The sequence below is a fragment of the Acanthochromis polyacanthus genome, chromosome 14, assembly GCF_021347895.1.
Source record: "Acanthochromis polyacanthus isolate Apoly-LR-REF ecotype Palm Island chromosome 14, KAUST_Apoly_ChrSc, whole genome shotgun sequence".
Taxonomy (NCBI): Eukaryota; Metazoa; Chordata; class Actinopteri; family Pomacentridae; genus Acanthochromis; species Acanthochromis polyacanthus.
In genome coordinates, this window is record NC_067126.1 from 6,853,439 (window position 1) to 6,871,604 (window position 18,166).

The 18,166-nt window shown below is 38.6% G+C and overlaps 1 protein-coding gene across 1 annotated transcript in view; it reads left to right on the forward strand.

The window, feature by feature from the left end:
• Positions 1 to 18,166, forward strand: part of itgav (integrin, alpha V) — a 63,923-nt gene that overhangs the window by 38,074 nt on the left and 7,683 nt on the right. Inside the window, exons 12-30 of the mRNA XM_051958811.1 lie at positions 615 to 690; positions 1,516 to 1,645; positions 2,101 to 2,198; positions 2,497 to 2,590; positions 2,679 to 2,724; positions 4,694 to 4,801; positions 5,397 to 5,452; positions 6,426 to 6,580; positions 6,800 to 6,937; positions 7,955 to 8,022; positions 8,204 to 8,348; positions 9,460 to 9,552; positions 9,865 to 9,944; positions 13,270 to 13,350; positions 13,606 to 13,711; positions 15,027 to 15,185; positions 17,094 to 17,225; positions 17,639 to 17,752; positions 17,955 to 18,062. Of these exons, the coding sequence (XP_051814771.1) occupies positions 615 to 690; positions 1,516 to 1,645; positions 2,101 to 2,198; positions 2,497 to 2,590; positions 2,679 to 2,724; positions 4,694 to 4,801; positions 5,397 to 5,452; positions 6,426 to 6,580; positions 6,800 to 6,937; positions 7,955 to 8,022; positions 8,204 to 8,348; positions 9,460 to 9,552; positions 9,865 to 9,944; positions 13,270 to 13,350; positions 13,606 to 13,711; positions 15,027 to 15,185; positions 17,094 to 17,225; positions 17,639 to 17,752; positions 17,955 to 18,062 (1,987 nt within the window). The remainder of the gene's footprint in view (positions 1 to 614; positions 691 to 1,515; positions 1,646 to 2,100; positions 2,199 to 2,496; positions 2,591 to 2,678; positions 2,725 to 4,693; positions 4,802 to 5,396; positions 5,453 to 6,425; positions 6,581 to 6,799; positions 6,938 to 7,954; positions 8,023 to 8,203; positions 8,349 to 9,459; positions 9,553 to 9,864; positions 9,945 to 13,269; positions 13,351 to 13,605; positions 13,712 to 15,026; positions 15,186 to 17,093; positions 17,226 to 17,638; positions 17,753 to 17,954; positions 18,063 to 18,166) is intronic.

Sequence of the window (18,166 nt, forward strand, 5' to 3'; positions counted from 1 at the left end):
ATTTACTGAAATTCTAGCCTTGGTTTAGTCCAGTATTCTCTGATGTTTTAGCCTTGATTTGGTATAGTATTTATTGGTGTTTGTCCCTGGTTTGGTCCTTTTATTCTCTGATGTTTTGGCCTTGGTTTGGTCTGGTATTTATTGATATTTTGGCCTTGGTTTGTCCAATATTCTCTGATGTTTTAGCCCTAGATTCGTATGTATTTATTGGTGTTTGGCCCTAGTTTGATCCAATATTCTCTCTGGTTTTAAATAGAACAAAGCAAGAACTAAAATAAACTGAATAAACGATAACATAGATGCAATGCAGCACATAAGGCTGACACACATTTCTGCCAGCTGCAGCGTGCTAACAGTTGGCGGTTTGTAGTGTGTCGTAAAACACTGCAGCACGCCAATAAAAAAGGAAGAGAAGAAGACCGCAAGTTAATGTAAAGAATGCAGGTATCACACAATCAGAACAAGAACTTTCTAAGTGTTTCATGAAACAGGAAATGTATTCAACATGAGTGTTTGGCCTGAGGGACATATGATACCTTTGTTTTGGTGAGAAATGTTAACGTACAAGACACTGAAGGTCAAATAACTGATGTGTTCTTCTTCTGTTTTTTCAGTTTGGTGGATCTGTTGGTTGGAGCTCCGCTCTTCATGGACAGAGGCTCAGATGGGAAACTGAGGGAGGTGGGACAGGTAAGAAAACACACCTTTACCGCTTTGCAAGGTGTACAAATGTTTATTAACTGAGGCTTTCTGTGTGCATACATGTGTAAAAATGCAGAAGATGACCAGAGTGGCTGTAAAACATGCAGAAAGATTAGTGCTAGCATGAAGGCTAGCATTCCAAGATGGTAGCTCCTAACAGGCCAATAGGATTTTTCAATCGTGGTACAGATTTTCATGCAAGAAAGCCATACAGCAGCTTAATTTGCAACTTTAACGGAAGTTTAAAACTGACTTTCGCAGTCTGAGTTTAATAAATCAAGTTGACATCTTCTAGAGCTACGCTGTTTTTCAGTGTTACCACCCATCCTCTTCAGCAACACGACAAAACTCTGTCTGTATACAACCAAAAAAAGGGATTTTTAAAAACATAAAATTTTCGGAGGACGAACCTCATTTAGTTGAAGATTTGGGGACATTTCTGAATTACCCTCAAAATCCTTACTGAACACAATTTTTAAAAAAAGGCATGTGTTGGTTTGTAGACTTATTTACAACTTCTCATTGTCCCCAGCTTATGTATCGTAGACTTCTTAATCAGTCGGACTGTACTTGTATGACAAAGAAACACAACCTCATGAATGTGGATGAACTCATTCTCACAAAGTGTACGGAGGCGTTTTTGTTCCACGTTGTTGCCTTCAGAGGAACCAGAAATACAGATAAGAAACCAAAGCTGTCAGATCTGTACCTCTTGCCTTCCAACAGATATCAAACCATCAACTTGATATCAATACTAGTAAATGTTGACAGAGAAATAACTAATAATTATATGACTGTGTGTGTCTTCTCCAGGTTTCTGTTTATCTGGGTCGAAGTGGGTTTTCCTTCCACCCGCCTCAGCTGCTGACGGGATCGGAGGTTTACGCAAGATATGGATCTGCCATCGCAGCTCTGGGAGATCTGGACATGAATGGATACAACGGTAAAGAAGTTTCTTCTTTCTTTCCTAGTGAGGACCCTCATTGTAGAACCAGTGCTGCACAAGAGTCTTCCCGCTGTAGATTTAATCATCTGATGAAGTTTGCAAATGCCAGTCACTGACTACTCTACAAGGCTTTAGAGTGCTTGTAGATGCTGACCTACCGAACATGTGTTAGTTCTCCCATTGGACTCCAAGCAGCCTGGAAAGTAACATGATAATAATAAGTACACGTCCGTGGTGTCCCCAGCTGTTCGTATGCACCTCTAAAAGTTAGTATAATCATGGCTGAATGCTATCCTGAACCCTCACACCAAATCTGATCCCTCAAACATCGCCGCAAAATTATGAATACTGTCCAAATATCCTCACTGCGATGGTGTAGCAGTGACATTTCTCCACACATACATGGAAAGATTGCACGATGTTGCTTGACCTCTATAATTCCTTCCCTCCAGATGTGGCCATCTCTGCTCCTTATGGAGGCTTCGAACGCAACGGCTTGGTCTACATCCATAATGGCGGCCCTCAGGGGCCCGACTCCACGCCCTCCCAGGTAAACACCACAACCACGTCCAGCATTTAGTCTGTTTTCATAGACTTCTGTAGCCAAGTCATACTCGACTTTCTACAGCAGTCTTCTCCAATTTTTCAGACAAATTTCTTAAATTTGAGTCTTTATGATGTGAAACACTGTTGAACATTGAAGGAACAGTACAAAAACCGTGTTCCTTGCTAGTTTAGACGTTAAATTTTACATCAGGGACACATTTTTTTTAAAATATGAAGGAAGGTCAAACCTATAAATACAAGATTCAAAAACAAAATTCTCCAATGTTTGCCTCTCCTCTCAGGTCCTGGAGGGCAAATGGGCGTCCAGCTACATGCCAGCTAGCTTTGGCTACTCCCTGAATGGAAACACTGACATAGACCAGAATGGATACCCAGGTACAAACACACACAAACACACACACTTCTATCTGCAGAGGCACAGCGGGGGTCGAATGAAGTGCTGATGTTTGCTTCTGTCTTACAGATTTAATAGTCGGAGTGTTCGGAGCAGATAAAGCTGTTTTATACAGGTAATCAAACCCTAAATCATACTGTGAGTATGCGTCTGTTTGTGTGTTTTTGTGCCCTCATGCTGTGAGTGTGTGTGTGTGTTTGTGATGCTGCTGAAAGAAGCCGAAGGGTTTTAATGAGCGAGGCCACCTCTGATATCAAAGAGCTTCTGTTTTCATTCAGTTTGCTCCTACTGGCTTTATAGATGCTATTAAGCCTTTTTAGTGCAGCGGTGCACTCCCATGCTAATTTATTTATCCCTCTTTACTGCTGCACACAGTTATATCCTAAACATTTTACATATATATATATATATATATATATATATATATATATAAACCCTTTGCACTCAGATTGTCTGTATAGTAAACCCAAAAATGTGCTTCAAAATCATTAAAAAACCAAAAACCTACTTGTGAGTGCGAATGATTTTAGCTGATTGGTGTTGTTACTTTTGTTGACTGATTATTGTAAAATAATTCAAATGTGCTACTTTCCCTCTTTGCAGTCACTCTGTGGCTTCAAGCAGTATCCCATCTACAGCGTTATCTGATTGGTTGTCACAAATTAAAACCAATCACAGCAATTGTTTACACAGAGAGACAGAGAACGCATTTGCAGAGCACTAGTTGTACTTGTATATGAGTTTCACTGCTATCACATGCTGTTAATACACCATTTTAGATATGTATTGGTTCCAGATATCGGCTATTGTTCTTTCTCGATCACCAATAATCCATATTGGCTCTAAAAAGCCTCATCACTTGATCCCTAGTATTACAATAATCCAGCGATAATTGTCTGTACATCCGTTAGCTCACTGCAGAAAGCTGTTAACGGCTAATGTGGAGGATCTCTTAGCAGGAAGGAAGAATTACAGTTGGTCCTCGCTTTATAACATCCTCAACCTACAACGTTTTGTTGTTACATGGAACTGGTTACATAGAACTAGTTGACGAGCAGAGCGGATGGATACGTCGTCACGCGGCGCTATCAGACAGCTTTGTTTACAATCTCCGGTTGTACGCCACCTTGGATTGTGATACATTAGCTAACTTTCAGGCCTTCATTATGGCTCCCAAGTGTAAATCAGACTCTTCTCATGCTTCAAAAAAAGGAGTAAGTGAAATTAGATGTAATAAAACACTCAGAACAGGGCGAAACACCGACCAACATGGGTCAAGTTGTAAAAACAGGTCAACATATTGTAGTGACCCTCTGTGATGAATGAGTGAGACTTTCTCTGGTTCTTTGGTCATTTATTGAACCTTCACATAGACTACTGTGGGCCAAAATAACTAGAAAAACCCCATAATTTAGCTCCAGAATTAGCCTCCATTCCCAGCTCTCTCTACTGCTGACTGTCAGCCAATCAGAGGTGAGCTAAGTAAACATGGCACGTTCACTGACATCAGGAAACTCTAGAACTGACCAATAAACATTGAAACATCAACAACATCATCAGTCCATTACAATATTCTGTTATCTTCTAGTAAAATGTCTCATACATACATGGAAGTCATTGGTATTCATGACTTTTGCATGTAGCGACTTTGTTTACATTTTCGCCAGAGCTCTGACTTACGACAAAAATGGACTTACATCGATCTGAAGGAACAGAACTCCGACATAAGTCAAGGACCCCCTGTAATGTGTTTCTGTTACCTTAGAATTTTTATCTAAAGAGAGAATTGGTCCTCTGACACAAAGACCACCATGTTGCACCTTAGATTAGAGCTGCAATAGGTAATTAAATAATATTTTTTTACAAAGATGCTAATGGTCATTGTAGTTGTTGTTTTTTTAAAGAAATATTTCCTCTCTCTGTAAGAATCTAAACATATCATAGACACTGCTGTACACATGAATCGTTCTGTCTGCTTAACATGTATAAATGAGTTCTTGTTCCGTCATTCACAGTAAAACTCAGGACAGACGAAACACGACAAACAATTACACACCGTCACTGACCCGTGTTTTGTGTTTCAGAGCCCGTCCAGTGATCAGCGTGAACGCCACGTTGGACATGACGCCTCAGATCATCAACCCAGAGGAAAAGAACTGCAAACTTCCTGGTACCAACACTGATGTGTCCTGGTGAGTTCTACAAGATCCGTCCAAAAACACCCACATTTGGTCGGTTTGGGTTGTTTTCACAGCAATCTTAGCAATAAAGAAATGAGTTTTTTGAATGTTTTTAACTGTATTTTGACAGCATGATAAACATTTTACATGAGCAGCGAGTCCCAAACCATTATTGCCATCTATCCATGATACTTTTGGTGCACTATATTTGCTCCAAAACCACATTTCCCAGCATTCACACGTAAACGCACACAGCCCTCCTTTGTTCTGACATTCTAATTAAGTTGCATTGTCGACTGAAGTTTAAACAAGTCTTAAATTGTCTGTTTATTGGTCAGTTCTTTGTTGGCATGCAGCTGCTTTTATGTTGAATATTTCACCCTTTATAGTGAAATGTTGTCATTCTTACACCTTATTTTTGTTCACATTATACACGGTTAATAACAATTAGTGATCTTTCCAAGTATTGCACATATTCTGTTGCAGTTTTGCTCTGTTTCCTGTCACTTTTTCACCAAACTGATGATCAAAACAGTACTCTGGTTGTACGTCTGACTCCTTTTTCTGAGTGTTACAGTACCCCTGTGTTTGTTTCTCTGTTTTACAGCTTTAAGGTGAAATACTGTCTGAAGGCCAGCGGTCGTGGGGCTCCCGCTACTCTCAGTGAGTAACACTTCCAACAGCTATGACGGTCTTTAAAAAAGTTCTCAGCCTCACATGGAAACAAGAAGCATAGCTGTATACTATAAAGCCTTAAATCAGTGTCCAGAAAAACTGAAATGTTTGAAGCAATCCACAAAAAAAGGAGACAGAAGCTTACAGCTTTTGCTCCAAGACAGTGCATCCATCCAAACAGACAAATGTGGCTTTGATCTAGGGGTAGACTGATTACCAGCCTGGCTGATTATCATGGCTGATATTTGGCATTTTTCCAGTTATCCATGTTGTTATTTTTACTGACCAATTATTGATAAATTAAATGCTCTACTTCAGGTCTGATCAGCCTGCTCTCTGTCTGTCGTCACTCTGAGGTCTCAGAAATGTCTCTGAACAACAAACACAAACCAGGAAGTTAGCTTCTCTGACAGTGGCTAATGCTACGCTAACGGCTAGCAGCTAAGGTAGAAGGCAGCCAAAGATTAACCTGAAACAGAGTCTGGAAAACAATAATTAATTAAGCTGTAGGATCTGGACCATACTGAACAATAAAAGTGATAAAACTGTAGAATATTAAGAAAATAGAGAAGAACAATAGACCTAACTGCAGGAACCAAACGGATTTATCTCTCTTGATCCCACATAGACAGAGGAGAGCGTCTTGATTTAATCACTCCTCTTTCTATTTTACAGAATTTGCATATTTCCGAGTCAGTTTAGAAACATTTGAGTCATTTTTGTCAATTTTTAAGTCATTTTGGGTGATTTTTGTAACCATTTTGAAGATGTTTTCAGTGACTTTGGAAGCATTTTTTAATCATTACGTGGAATTTTAAATCACTTTTTATATTTTAAGTCATTTTAGAGAATTTTAACTTTAAATTTAAGTCATTTTGGAAACATGTTTTGTCAATGGATCCCACATGAACAGAGGTGAGCGTCTTGATTTAATGACCCATCTTCTCTTGTTTCTATTCAGATTTCCGTGTGGACCTCATGTTGGACCGCCTGAAGCAGAAGGAGGCGACCAAGCGAGCCCTCTTCCTCCACAGTCGGAGCTTTCAGTACTCCAAGAACATGACTGTGAACAACGGAGGCACCACGGCCTGCGAGGAGCAGGAGGTCTTCCTCAGGGTGAGGAACAACAGAAGGAGCTGATGAAAACTGCTTGAATAAATGCTCTGATAAAGGAGAGTATTCTTTAAATGTGATGTTGGAACTCTTGAAATGAGCACACAGGTGTTCACAGTGATTTCAGTTCAGAAATGCAGGCTGGACCAAACTGACAGTCAGACCAGAGAGTGTTAATTAGAGTTAGTTGATTGTGGTTTCCTCTGTTTTCTCTCCCCTCAGGATGATGGTGAGTTCCGGGATAAGATCACGCCCATCTCCGTGGTGATGGAGTACAGTCTGGACTACCAGCGGGCTGCAGATCGGTCCGGACTGCTGCCCATCCTCGACATGTCGACGCCATCCAACGTCACCAAGCAGGTAAATCTGTTCTGGTTCATGGTGATCACATACGATGCACCGTTTTGATCCAACACTTAGGAACTTCACATATTAGATCATCTAGATATGAATACAGAATGGTAGGAAACAACACAAGATAAAATAAAGATGCCATGAGGAGCATTTATTGAGTTCACATGTACAGATATGTTATGATGGATTTGGATACAGGTATGACATGATGGGTAATGTACCCAACTGTAGGACACATCCATCCATCCATCCATCCATTCTCTATACACCGCTTTATCCTCACTAGGGTCATGGGGGGTGCTGGAGTCTATCCCAGCTGACTCGGGCGAAGGCAGGGGACACCTTGGACAGGTCACCAGTCTGTCACAGGGCTACATATACAGACACACAGTCACACTCACATTCACACCTACGGGCAATTTAGAGTGATCAATTAACCTCAGCATATTTTTGGACTGTGGGAGGAAGCCGGAGTACCCGGAGAAAACCCACGCATGCACAGGGAGAACATGCAAACTCCATGCAGAAAGATCCCAGGCACAGACCGGGATTTGAACCGGGGATCTTCTTACTGCAAGGCGAAAGTGCTAACCACTTACTCCACTGTGCAGCCGGACACATACATGATACCCTGTTCAGTCTACCAATTGGATCAAGTTCTTGTTCAGTTAATTCAGTTACCAAAAACCAAATGACAGCCAATGATGAGATGAGATAATGTACACATTACTGTACCTGGATACAGGTGAAAAAAGCAATACAAGAATTAGAAAAGTACAGTATTCCTAAAAATAAATATGTAATAAAGGTCTCATGAAGACAGTGTGCAAGGTGTAATGAATTTACATCTGGATATGTACAGATGTGACATGATGGTCTTCACTACTTCACAGTGTCCTGCTTTGCCACGGCTCACTGTAAAAACTGATATTGATCAGTATTGTCTCATATCCGTCTTACTTTCTTGTTTTCTTTCCTTCCTTTTTTCATTTTTCATCTGTGTGTCCTTCCTCTTTCTGTCAGGCTCACATCCTGTTGGACTGTGGAGATGACAACATCTGTAAACCCGACCTCAAGCTGTCGGTGAAAAGGTCAGAAACCGATCATACTTTTACTTCCTGTTCATTCTGCAGTCAGCAGGAAGTCTGGTCTTTATCTCAGTAATAAAATCTTACAGTACTTAGAATCACACTGGGATTAAATTTTTTTTGCTTAAAGCTCAGTGTGACACTGTACGTTGTTAACTATTCCTGTTCTTTGTGTTTGCTGCAGCGATCGTGAGCAGATCTACATCGGCGACGACAACGCTCTGACGCTGGAGGTCAGTGCTGAGAATCAGGGAGAAGGAGCCTACGAGGCCGAACTCCACGTTTATCCTCCTCAACAGGCAGACTTCACCGGAGTCGTCCGCAGTCAGGTAGCGTCCTCATTCAGACAGATTAACATCACAGAGAAGCTGACAAACAAGAAAAACACTCAGAGAGGACAGTACTCCACCAAGGCTGCTCGGTCGTTGTATCATTTCCGACGGATGAAATCTTGAAAACGTTTGTGGCAGAAATTACGGCAACATAGAATGTGTCCATTTAATACAGATGTACCCACAGAGAAAATGACTTTATGCTGAGCACAGGTGTGTGTTCTGCATGTGTACGTTTGTACACGTGAATCACGTGATGTAAATATGTAGCAGGAGGCGGGACTTGATGGGACTCAGAAACATCAACACAATTTAATCAGTTGTTCCTTGTATCATTTCTGATGGATAAGTTCTGATAAGTCCTCTGTGGTGGATTTGGAGTAGGATGTCAGTCATGTGATCATCAGCAGTCAGTTGATGTAGTGTTCAATTGTTGTCATGGTTACAGTGACACCGTGCTGCTATCTCACAATGATACAGAAATCTTTAACAAATCCGTGGATCCAGACTATAGGCTGCATCACCGCTAAAATCTAATCATTTGCTCCTTGTGTCATTTCTGAGCTTCCCTGAAAGTTTCATCCAAATCCGTTGCTCCGTTTTTGAGTAATTTTGCTAACAGACAGACAGACAAACAAACGTACACCGATCGTCACATAAGTCCGCCGTTCCTTGACGCAGTAATCATGGTCAAAAATCACACTCTTTCTTAAAGATGTAGCTCATACAGACTCAAAACACATGATCTTATGACTTTCACATTCTGAGGACATAAGAATAAACATCTGTAATATGCACCTGGAAGACATAGAAAAAAGACACTCCAGAATCATCACAACAATCCAGTGGTAGCTGTCTGTGCATTCATGGATGTATTATAACTGGATATTTTAACAAGAACCGCTAATAGTCAATTCGACATGTATGTAATGGCACCAGCTTAACCAAATCAGACAAAATGTTAAATCAGCATCAGTGAACTTTCCATCATGAAATTCTATCACAGCTCATTTTCCCCCAACAAATCCAGTCTAGTTGTTTGCTGTGGCTGAGTTAAAGCTGTGATGGTTGCAAACTGAAGACTGTTGTGTTGCTTTTTGTTCTGCAGACTCTCTCCAGACTGTCCTGTGCTTACAAGAAGGAGAACCAGACCAAGATGGTGGTTTGTGATCTGGGAAACCCCATGAAAGGAGGAACTAAGGTCAGTTAGGCAGCAGCAGGTCAATCAGAGTGGAGCTGATCTGATCTGTGTGGTCAGTTCTGACTGATGGAGAGTAAATAAAGTGAGATTTTAGGAAGTAAGGCTAATGACACTAATGTTAAAATGACAACAAATGTCTGTGGATGATACAAGAGGATGAGGACATGGCATAGCTATTGTAGACTGTTTTTACAAGATAATATATGGAAAGATAGAACTGAACTGATTCTTAAAGTAGGTCTGTAACTCAATAACATCTTCCTGCTCTCTGATTGGTCATTGGTTTTCCCTCTCCGTGCTGTGATTGGTCAGATTCTGGCCGAGTTGAGGTTCAGCGTCCACCAGCTGTCGGAGGACGACACATCTGTCAAGTTTGACCTGCAGATTGTCAGGTAGGAACAGTTTTTATTGTGTTATTCCATCTTCAGTTAGTCCTCCATGACGATTTTCCTTCAATAAACTACGAATATTTAAGCAGTATTTGTGACATTTTAGATTGGTATGTCAAGTACCCATTTATCCATGGTCAGCAGGTTTTTGGGGGGGCTGTTTGAACAACATATCAGGAACTATTAAAGATAAAAGCCTCAAATTTTCACTCTTATTTCTCATCATGCTATTGATTCAGAATCTGTAATATTGGACAGATAAATCAAAAAGTCAGATTATGGGTGAGTTGAAGTGTGGAAAAAAAATGAAGCCCATCTTTGAGCTCACATTGACAAAAAAATCCTGATAACACAGGCGTCAACTAATGATATTTGTAGCTGTGTGTCACAATAATACAAAACTAAACACATATGATATTTTATAATATGTCATACTTGATTAAAAAAAGAAAAATAAAGTTATTGTGTTGAACTTTCATAACTGATTGAGTGGGTTTGACAAGGTGTTCCAGTTTTATTTCATACTTCATCACACTTATGGGTTGAGTCTGACTTTGCCTTCACTAGTTAGTTTCACATCAACAATTCTGTTGCCGTTGCAGCCAATTTTTGCGTGAACGTTGACCAGTCGCAGTGTCTTTTTTATTTGGCTGCCTGTAGAGCCAGTCAGGTCTTTCTTTCTCTTGATTCCCAAAGGAATGAAACCAGCCATCCATTCAGAATTCCAGTTAGGAAAATCGGGATATCATGCTTGGAAGATGGGGATGCTATTCCAAACACTGTGGGGTTGGAACGGATCAGCTTACACTGTGGAAAAGGACACGACTTGCGGGGCACAACGGGGATATATTCTGTAGATACTATTTGATCTACTTCTCCAATATTTCAGATTCTGAATCAATGACATGAGAAATAACAGTTAAAATTTCAGTCTTTTATCTTTAATGATTCCTTAAATATTCCCGTTTGAACGGCAAGTTTTAGTGTGCAAATAAATGTGCTTTGTCGCAGACCGTATTTGATAAATGCAGCTAAAATTACACAAATATCCTCATAAATATCCATATTTATGAACTATATGTGTGCGTGTGTATATAGTAGTTTGGTAGCTTTATTCATTTTTTTTAGACTCTTTGGACAATTTAGGAATACTTTTCTGACACTATCAATATTTCACCGACAAATTTGAAAAAGAAAATCTTTATTTGCAGCTGCACAAAACTATAATAAGCAGCGTTCTTGCAGTGTTCTGGAGGAATTTAGTCTGTTGTACTGTTGCACAATAAAACATGATTAAATTGGCTGTACGCAGAGGAATCTGTCTCTTATAATCAATAAATAGCTGCTTTTTTTGCCAAAGGTTTCCTCAGCCAGCGTGTCATTTTTCTCCAGTTTCATGGAAATATAAATTACAGCAGTTAACATTCCAGCTGGCTCAGAGTCTTAATATTTGTAGAAACATGTTTTCACTTTAAAACCTGGGTCAGAACACTGTTCTGTATCCAAGAAGCGCGTCTTAATTATCGTTTGGTGGCAGCCACGAATCTGAACTCACCAGAAATGAGAATTTACAGCTTTGCAGAGAAGAAATGAAGGGATTGACACATTACAACATCACTCAAAGAGCTGAAAAGTGACTGAAAAGTAGAATCAGCTTCAACATGCTGATCAAAACTGACACAAACCCTCTGATGTAACATTAATACTGTGACAGAGATTAAAACCAGCTTCATTAATTAAAGCAGCGACACTTTTTCTCCTCATCTGAATGACAAAAACTGTGCAGGAAAAAGCTGTCGGTCGGCCTCCACATTCCTCCGCGGGTCAGCGAGTGTTTGTGTTTCCGTGGGGAGATGGAGGAAGTATGTTAATGAGAGGGTTCAGACGTCTTTGGTTACACTTCAGCTCGACACTAAACACTATATTTACTGGCCTTTAAGTGGGTTTTATTTTTTTATTGTCGTGCATCTTTAAACAAATAAATTCTGTGTCGATAACAAACCTCCCTTTGCTTCATCACAGCACATAAAAACAACCTAAAGACACTGTTTCCTCCACTTTTCTTCACTTTTTATGTAGTTTTATTCTTTTCTTGACAGTGTGTGTGGATTTCCTCCAATCAAAGTCATTTGACTTCTTATAAGCAAAACCATTTCTAATGTAGTTTTCATCATGAAATTCAATCATTTTTGTAACATTTAAAAAACGTATGTCTAATCTGTACTGTGTGTGAACATTTCAGTCATCATTTTCACATATATTTAGACATAAAGACTTATTTTTCAGGAATTTTATTAATATGCTGACAATCCTCTGATTTTTTTTCATTTTAATTGTATTTTTTTAGATGTAAAATATTATTTTATTGATATTTTTGGACATTTTAATTATATGAAGATTTATTTTCAGATATTTTGTTTTGGGAATGTCTTTCAGATGTTTTTTTCAGCAATTTTCTTAACATTTTTCAGATTATGTTTTTCATATTTTATTGTTATTTTTCAAAAAATTTAAATTAAATTTATTTATATTTTTGGAATATTTTTCCCTTTTTTACATTCCGTGGATATAATATTGGATAATATTTTATTTATGTTTTTTCTATTTTTGTCAGGATTTAATTTTTTTTCTGCTACTTTGGGAATATTTTTCTGATGTCTTTTTCCAATAATTTTTTATTCATTTAGATTTTTATTTTTTGGCCAATCTTCTGATATATTTTTTAAACACTGCATTCATATTCTTAAAATGTTTCAATAATAATTACATAATATTACATAGTAACATTTTTCAGATAGTTTACTAATGATTTTATGGAGATTTTATTCATAATTTCAGATTTTCTGATATGTTTTTATGTTTCTTTTATGTTACCTAATATTTTATGGGCACATTACTTATATTTTCTGTAATTTTATGAATATTTTACAGACTCATTTGGACTATTTAGGAATATTTTTAGACATTACATAATTATTATTTTACCCTTTATACCCCTTGTTATATACATGCCTTGCACATCTCCCCAATGACTCTGTCTCTGAATGGCCTCTACAAATAAGCCTTTAATCAGACATGATTATCTTTACATAGATGCCATCGTTGTGTCAATATTTATCTTAGTTTAGACAAATCCTGTGGATATTTTAGTCAAATAGGAAGTCATAATTACATACGACCTCAAGTGTTCCGTCTAGTCTGCCACCTAGTGGCTGCTTTTAGTATGTCAGCAACAGAGCCTGCCTTCCTACCTGTTTCTGTCCATATTTGTATTTATTTTGTATTTTTTATGTAGTTTTGCAGCTGATTTGTGACGTTTGTGTTTCAGCTCCAACCAGTTTAACAACACCAGCCCTCGAATCTCCAGCGTCACCAAGCTGGCCGTCCTCGCCAAAGTCTCCATCAGAGGGTAAAACACACTTATATTTGTATTTTTATATCATCAGTAGATTACATGACAACATGAGTGTGATTAGAACTTGTTCTTTTGGCTCATAGTGGCCAGAAATCACTGAGAAATAAACCTTCAATGAGTAAAGAGACACATTTCCTAGTTTAAAAATAATTTAGTATAAATATCTTTATACTAGCTTTTCTGATTTATTCGTGACTTCAGCTGCAGATTGAAGACAAGCAAAAACAGTTTGTCGTGTTGTTTCTGCAGGTCATCGTCTCCTGGTCAGGTGCTTCTTCCCATCGCTAACTGGAAACCCAAAGATCCTCCTGTAGTCGGAGACGACATCGGACCGCAGATAGTCCACGTCTACGAGGTACAAGCACTCACACATAGCAGAGAGAAAAACGTTTTTAGCTCCTCTTTGTTTATTTAAATGGGATGGACAGACACTACAGTGTAGTTCTAGGTTTTTACTAGTTTCACTGTGAACATCTGGTGGATATTTTTCACTTTCTCGATACGTCATTTCCTATTTTTCTAACAGTTTCAAATATAATATGCAGGTGGCTGTGCTCTGAAAACGACACATTATTTATGGTGCCACTGTACTTAATTAGTACTAAACTGTGTAGAATATTCTTAGAAATATCCCATCATTTACAGCCAAATGCAGCTACTTTTTTAGGTAAAATTTCCAAGAAGTTCCCAGGAAAACCTAAGATCCTTTAATAAGTTTTAAAGATCCCTATTTTTCTCTACGTTATTTCAAATTCCACATTTTAATGAGAATAAAGTTGTACTGGATCACTGATGTTATCTTATTTTCAGATGCAGCATTTGAATTAATACCCTAAAATGTAACAATATGGCAATGCTTTGATATTTATTTAACAGTGTGCTCCCTTTGTGTGCAATAGGAGATGTTTTGTTTTTGTTTATTATGTTGTTTCATTGTTTATTTTGGCCAAGTACTGCTTTAAATCTTGTTTTCAAAGCTGCATGAGCAGAAGAAGCTGGAATCATAATTTCTTGTCCATCAACCACCAAAAGCCCTCAAATATGAAGAATAAACAAACAAAACTTTGCCAATAAATGTGAAAAAAATGGAGAAAATTCTTTAGGGATTGCATCCATTCGGGATAGTTGTAGTTATTCTTTCATGTTTGTTTGTTTCGGGTAATTTTTTAAGTAACGTTTCCAAGAAATTACCTGTAAAATATAAGATCCTTTTACAAGTTGTCAAGATCATTTGTTTTTCTCTCCATTATTTCAAATTCCACATTTTTAATGAGAATTAAAATTTGACTGCATCATTCCACAGTGATGTTATCTTATTTTAAAATGCAAAATTTTTAAAAATACTTTTAAATTCTGCAGTTTTGATATTTATTTAACCGGTTTGTTTCCCCTAAGATTTGATGTTTTAGCTTACTGTGTTGTTTTTAAATGTTTCATTGTTTATTTTTGGCCATATACTGTTTTAAATCTTGTTTTCAAAGCTCTGTGTTTTGTAATAAAAGGTGCTAATTGGATAAAATTATTACTTTAGGATTCAGCAAACCTCCCGACAGACATCAGACATGAATCATTTTGCTCCAAAATGAGTCGTAGTTTATATTTTTGGAGCTACCGAGCCTTTTTTTAACAGAAAGAGATACCAGACTACAGTTTAGACTTTATTTACTCAGCTCCTGAACAGCGGACCCAGTACGTTCAGCAAGGCATCGCTGGAGGTGGAGTGGCCGTACCAGTTCAAGAACGGATCTCTGCTCTACATCACCAGCTACGAGACCGAAGGACCCATCAACTGCACCACCGAAGTTCAGATCAACCCGCTCAACGTCTCCGTAAGACACAGAACACACGAACAGGAATGAGAGCAGAGAGAGACGACAAAAACACACTTCAGACCTACTTTATGGCTCCATCAGAGCTTTACTAAGTGCTAGAAAAGTACTTTAATAGTTTTTTTTATAATCATAAAGGGAATATAAAGCAAAGTTTTTTGGAGTAAATCATGTCAGAAAGTGGCGCTATAGACGACATGGCTGCAATGAACAGAGCAGAAGAGGACGGAAGCAGAACTTCTTGTCCGTCTACCTCAAATAGAAAGACGAAACAAGCAAAGTTTTGGCTATAAATGAAAAAAAAAAAGCAGAACAGACTTCAGGAAATGTTTTCAATCACGATAGCTGTATTATTCTTTAATATTAATTTGTTTCAGACATCTTTTATGCTCTCCAGAGCCAAAGACAACACCAAAAAAAGCTGCTGCTCAATCGTGAGTTCAGGGGGAAAAAAGGTGTTTCCTTCTCCATTTATGTGCATTAATCCTTTAAAAATAGAAATACCACTTCAAGCAAACATATACGAAGCATATACGAAAGTAGAAAAGTTTTTATTAATGTTTTCTGATGATACACTTCAAAATTCATTAAAAATATGTTCTAAAAACATGTCTGAGTGTGAAAAATGTCTGCCAGCGGCTCTGAGTACGAGCAGAAGCCAGAATCAATTTCCTGTCCGTCAACTGCCAAAAACCTTTAAAGAGGAAGAAGAAACAACCCAAACTTTGCCTATAAATGAGAAAAAAGTGTTTAAGGATTGTTTTCAATCATGATAGCTGTAGTTATTCTTTCATTTTAGCTTGTTTCTGACGTGTTTCATGCTGTCTGGAGGCAGACAACCAAAAAAAGGCAGCTGATCAGCTGTGAGATTTTTCCTTCTTCGTTTATATACATTCACTCTTCTGGAAAAAACAGAAAAAGTGCTTCAATCAAAAGTTAAAACTTTTTTGTGAACTTTTGATACTGTCTTCTAATGCCACACTTCAAAATTCACCAACAATACATTATAGAAACACGACTGTTAAAAATGTCTCAGCCAGCTGCTCTTCTGCACTCGAGCTTTTTGACTCCGTCAGAGTTTTACTAAGTGCAAGAAATGTTTTTTTTTAAATTCTGTCATAGATGTTTTTTATAATCCTAAAGGGAATATAAAGTGAACCTTTGGAGGTAATTGGACTGCTGTAGAGTGAATAATGTTGCCAGAAATTGGCTCTGCAGGATACATGAGCAGAAGTCAGAATCTTAATCCATGTGCTGCCAAAAAACCTCAAAAGGAAAAAAAACAAGCAAAACTTTAGCTAGAAATGAGAGAAAAAGAGAGAAGTTGTTATGAATTGTTTTCAATCACAATAGCTGTAGTTATTCTTTCATCTTCGCTTGTTTCCGACATGTTTTATGCTGTCTGGAGCCAAAGACGGCAACAAAAAAGCAGCTAATCAGTCATTTGTGTTCGGAATTTGCCATGTCAGCGCTTATTTGAAGCAATTTACGTGTACTAGCTCGTTTTTGAAAAGCCAAAAAAACACTTCTAAGTGAACTTTAGGAAAGCTTCCATGTAGTTTTCTAATGCCACACTTACAAATTCGCTCAAAATCCATGATAAAAACATGGCTGATGGTGTGAAAGACGTCTCTGCCAGCTGCTCTTCAGCACTCCAGCTGCCCGGTTACAACTCTGCTGTGTTAGTTTAGGTCTAATAAAGCTTTACAAAGCCTTTCTACTACTCAAGTTAGCAGCAAGCAGCAGACAGACACAGTTAGAGGTGAGCATTTAGTAACTAAACAGACTCCTATTTCCAGATTAGAGCCAGAAAAGAGAAATTTGGGCTTTGAGCCATGAGTCTGCTTCCTCTGGTCATTACTCTGAGCTCCAAGCTGCACTGTACAAGCTTTGTGTGTTTTTTTTCAGAACCCGTTGACCTCCCAGAAGAACACCAGCGTTGTTCCGCCCAGAGAACGAGAGACGGAGGGACGGAACCGGAACCACGTCAAGAAGAGAGACCTAGAGGCCCGAGACGCAAACAACGACCTGCAGACACTGGTACAAACACTCATAAACACTACATCACTAGATCTCCATGGTAACTGATGCTGCAGAGCTAGATCTCCATGGTAACTGATTCTGCAGAGCTAGATCTCCATGGTAACTGATGCTGCAGAGCTAGATCTCCATGGTAACTGATTCTGCAGAGCTAGATCTCCATGGTAACTGATGCTGCAGAGCTAGATCTCCATGGTAACTGATGCTGCAGAGCTAGATACGTACTGACAACAACCTGCTGCATCTTTGATACCTCACAGTCTGTCTTTTTTAACCCTCTTTCATCTTGTATTTCTGCAGTTTGTCTGATCTTGAATAAAATCCCTCGTGCGTGTTCTTCATCAGTTTGATTTATTGTTTCCTTTTTGAACATAAATGGCTAACAGTGTGTGTCTTTGTGTGTCTTTGTGTAGGACTGTAACACAGCCGAGTGTTTGCGGCTGAGATGTCAAGTCGGTCGTCTAGAGAGGAGGAAGAACGCCATCCTCTTCATCTACTCCCGTCTGGATGTCAACAACTTCCTCAGGGTGAACAAACAAACAAGCTTACAAATTAATCTTTTTTTAAAGAGAATCACCAAATTTTTCAGATTTAGACTTCTTAAATTTGAATATTTTCTGGTTTCTTTCCTCTGTGATGACAGTAAACTAAACATCTTTGGGTTGTTGGATCTCCAGGATGGATTTGTTCGACGTGTGACTTGTTTTGTTTTTTTTATTTTGTTTTCAGACTGAGAACCAGAATCGGTCGTATGTGGTTCGATCCACAGCCTCCTTCAGTGTCATCGAGATGCCGTACAAAAACCTGGAGACGGAGCTGCCGTCCAACAGCACAACTGTGAGACTAGCAGTGCCTCTGATTGATTTTGGTGTTTGAAGTTTCATTTTTAGGAAGAATTCTTGAAACCAGAGCTGCACTGATCAGAATAGTTGAATTAAACA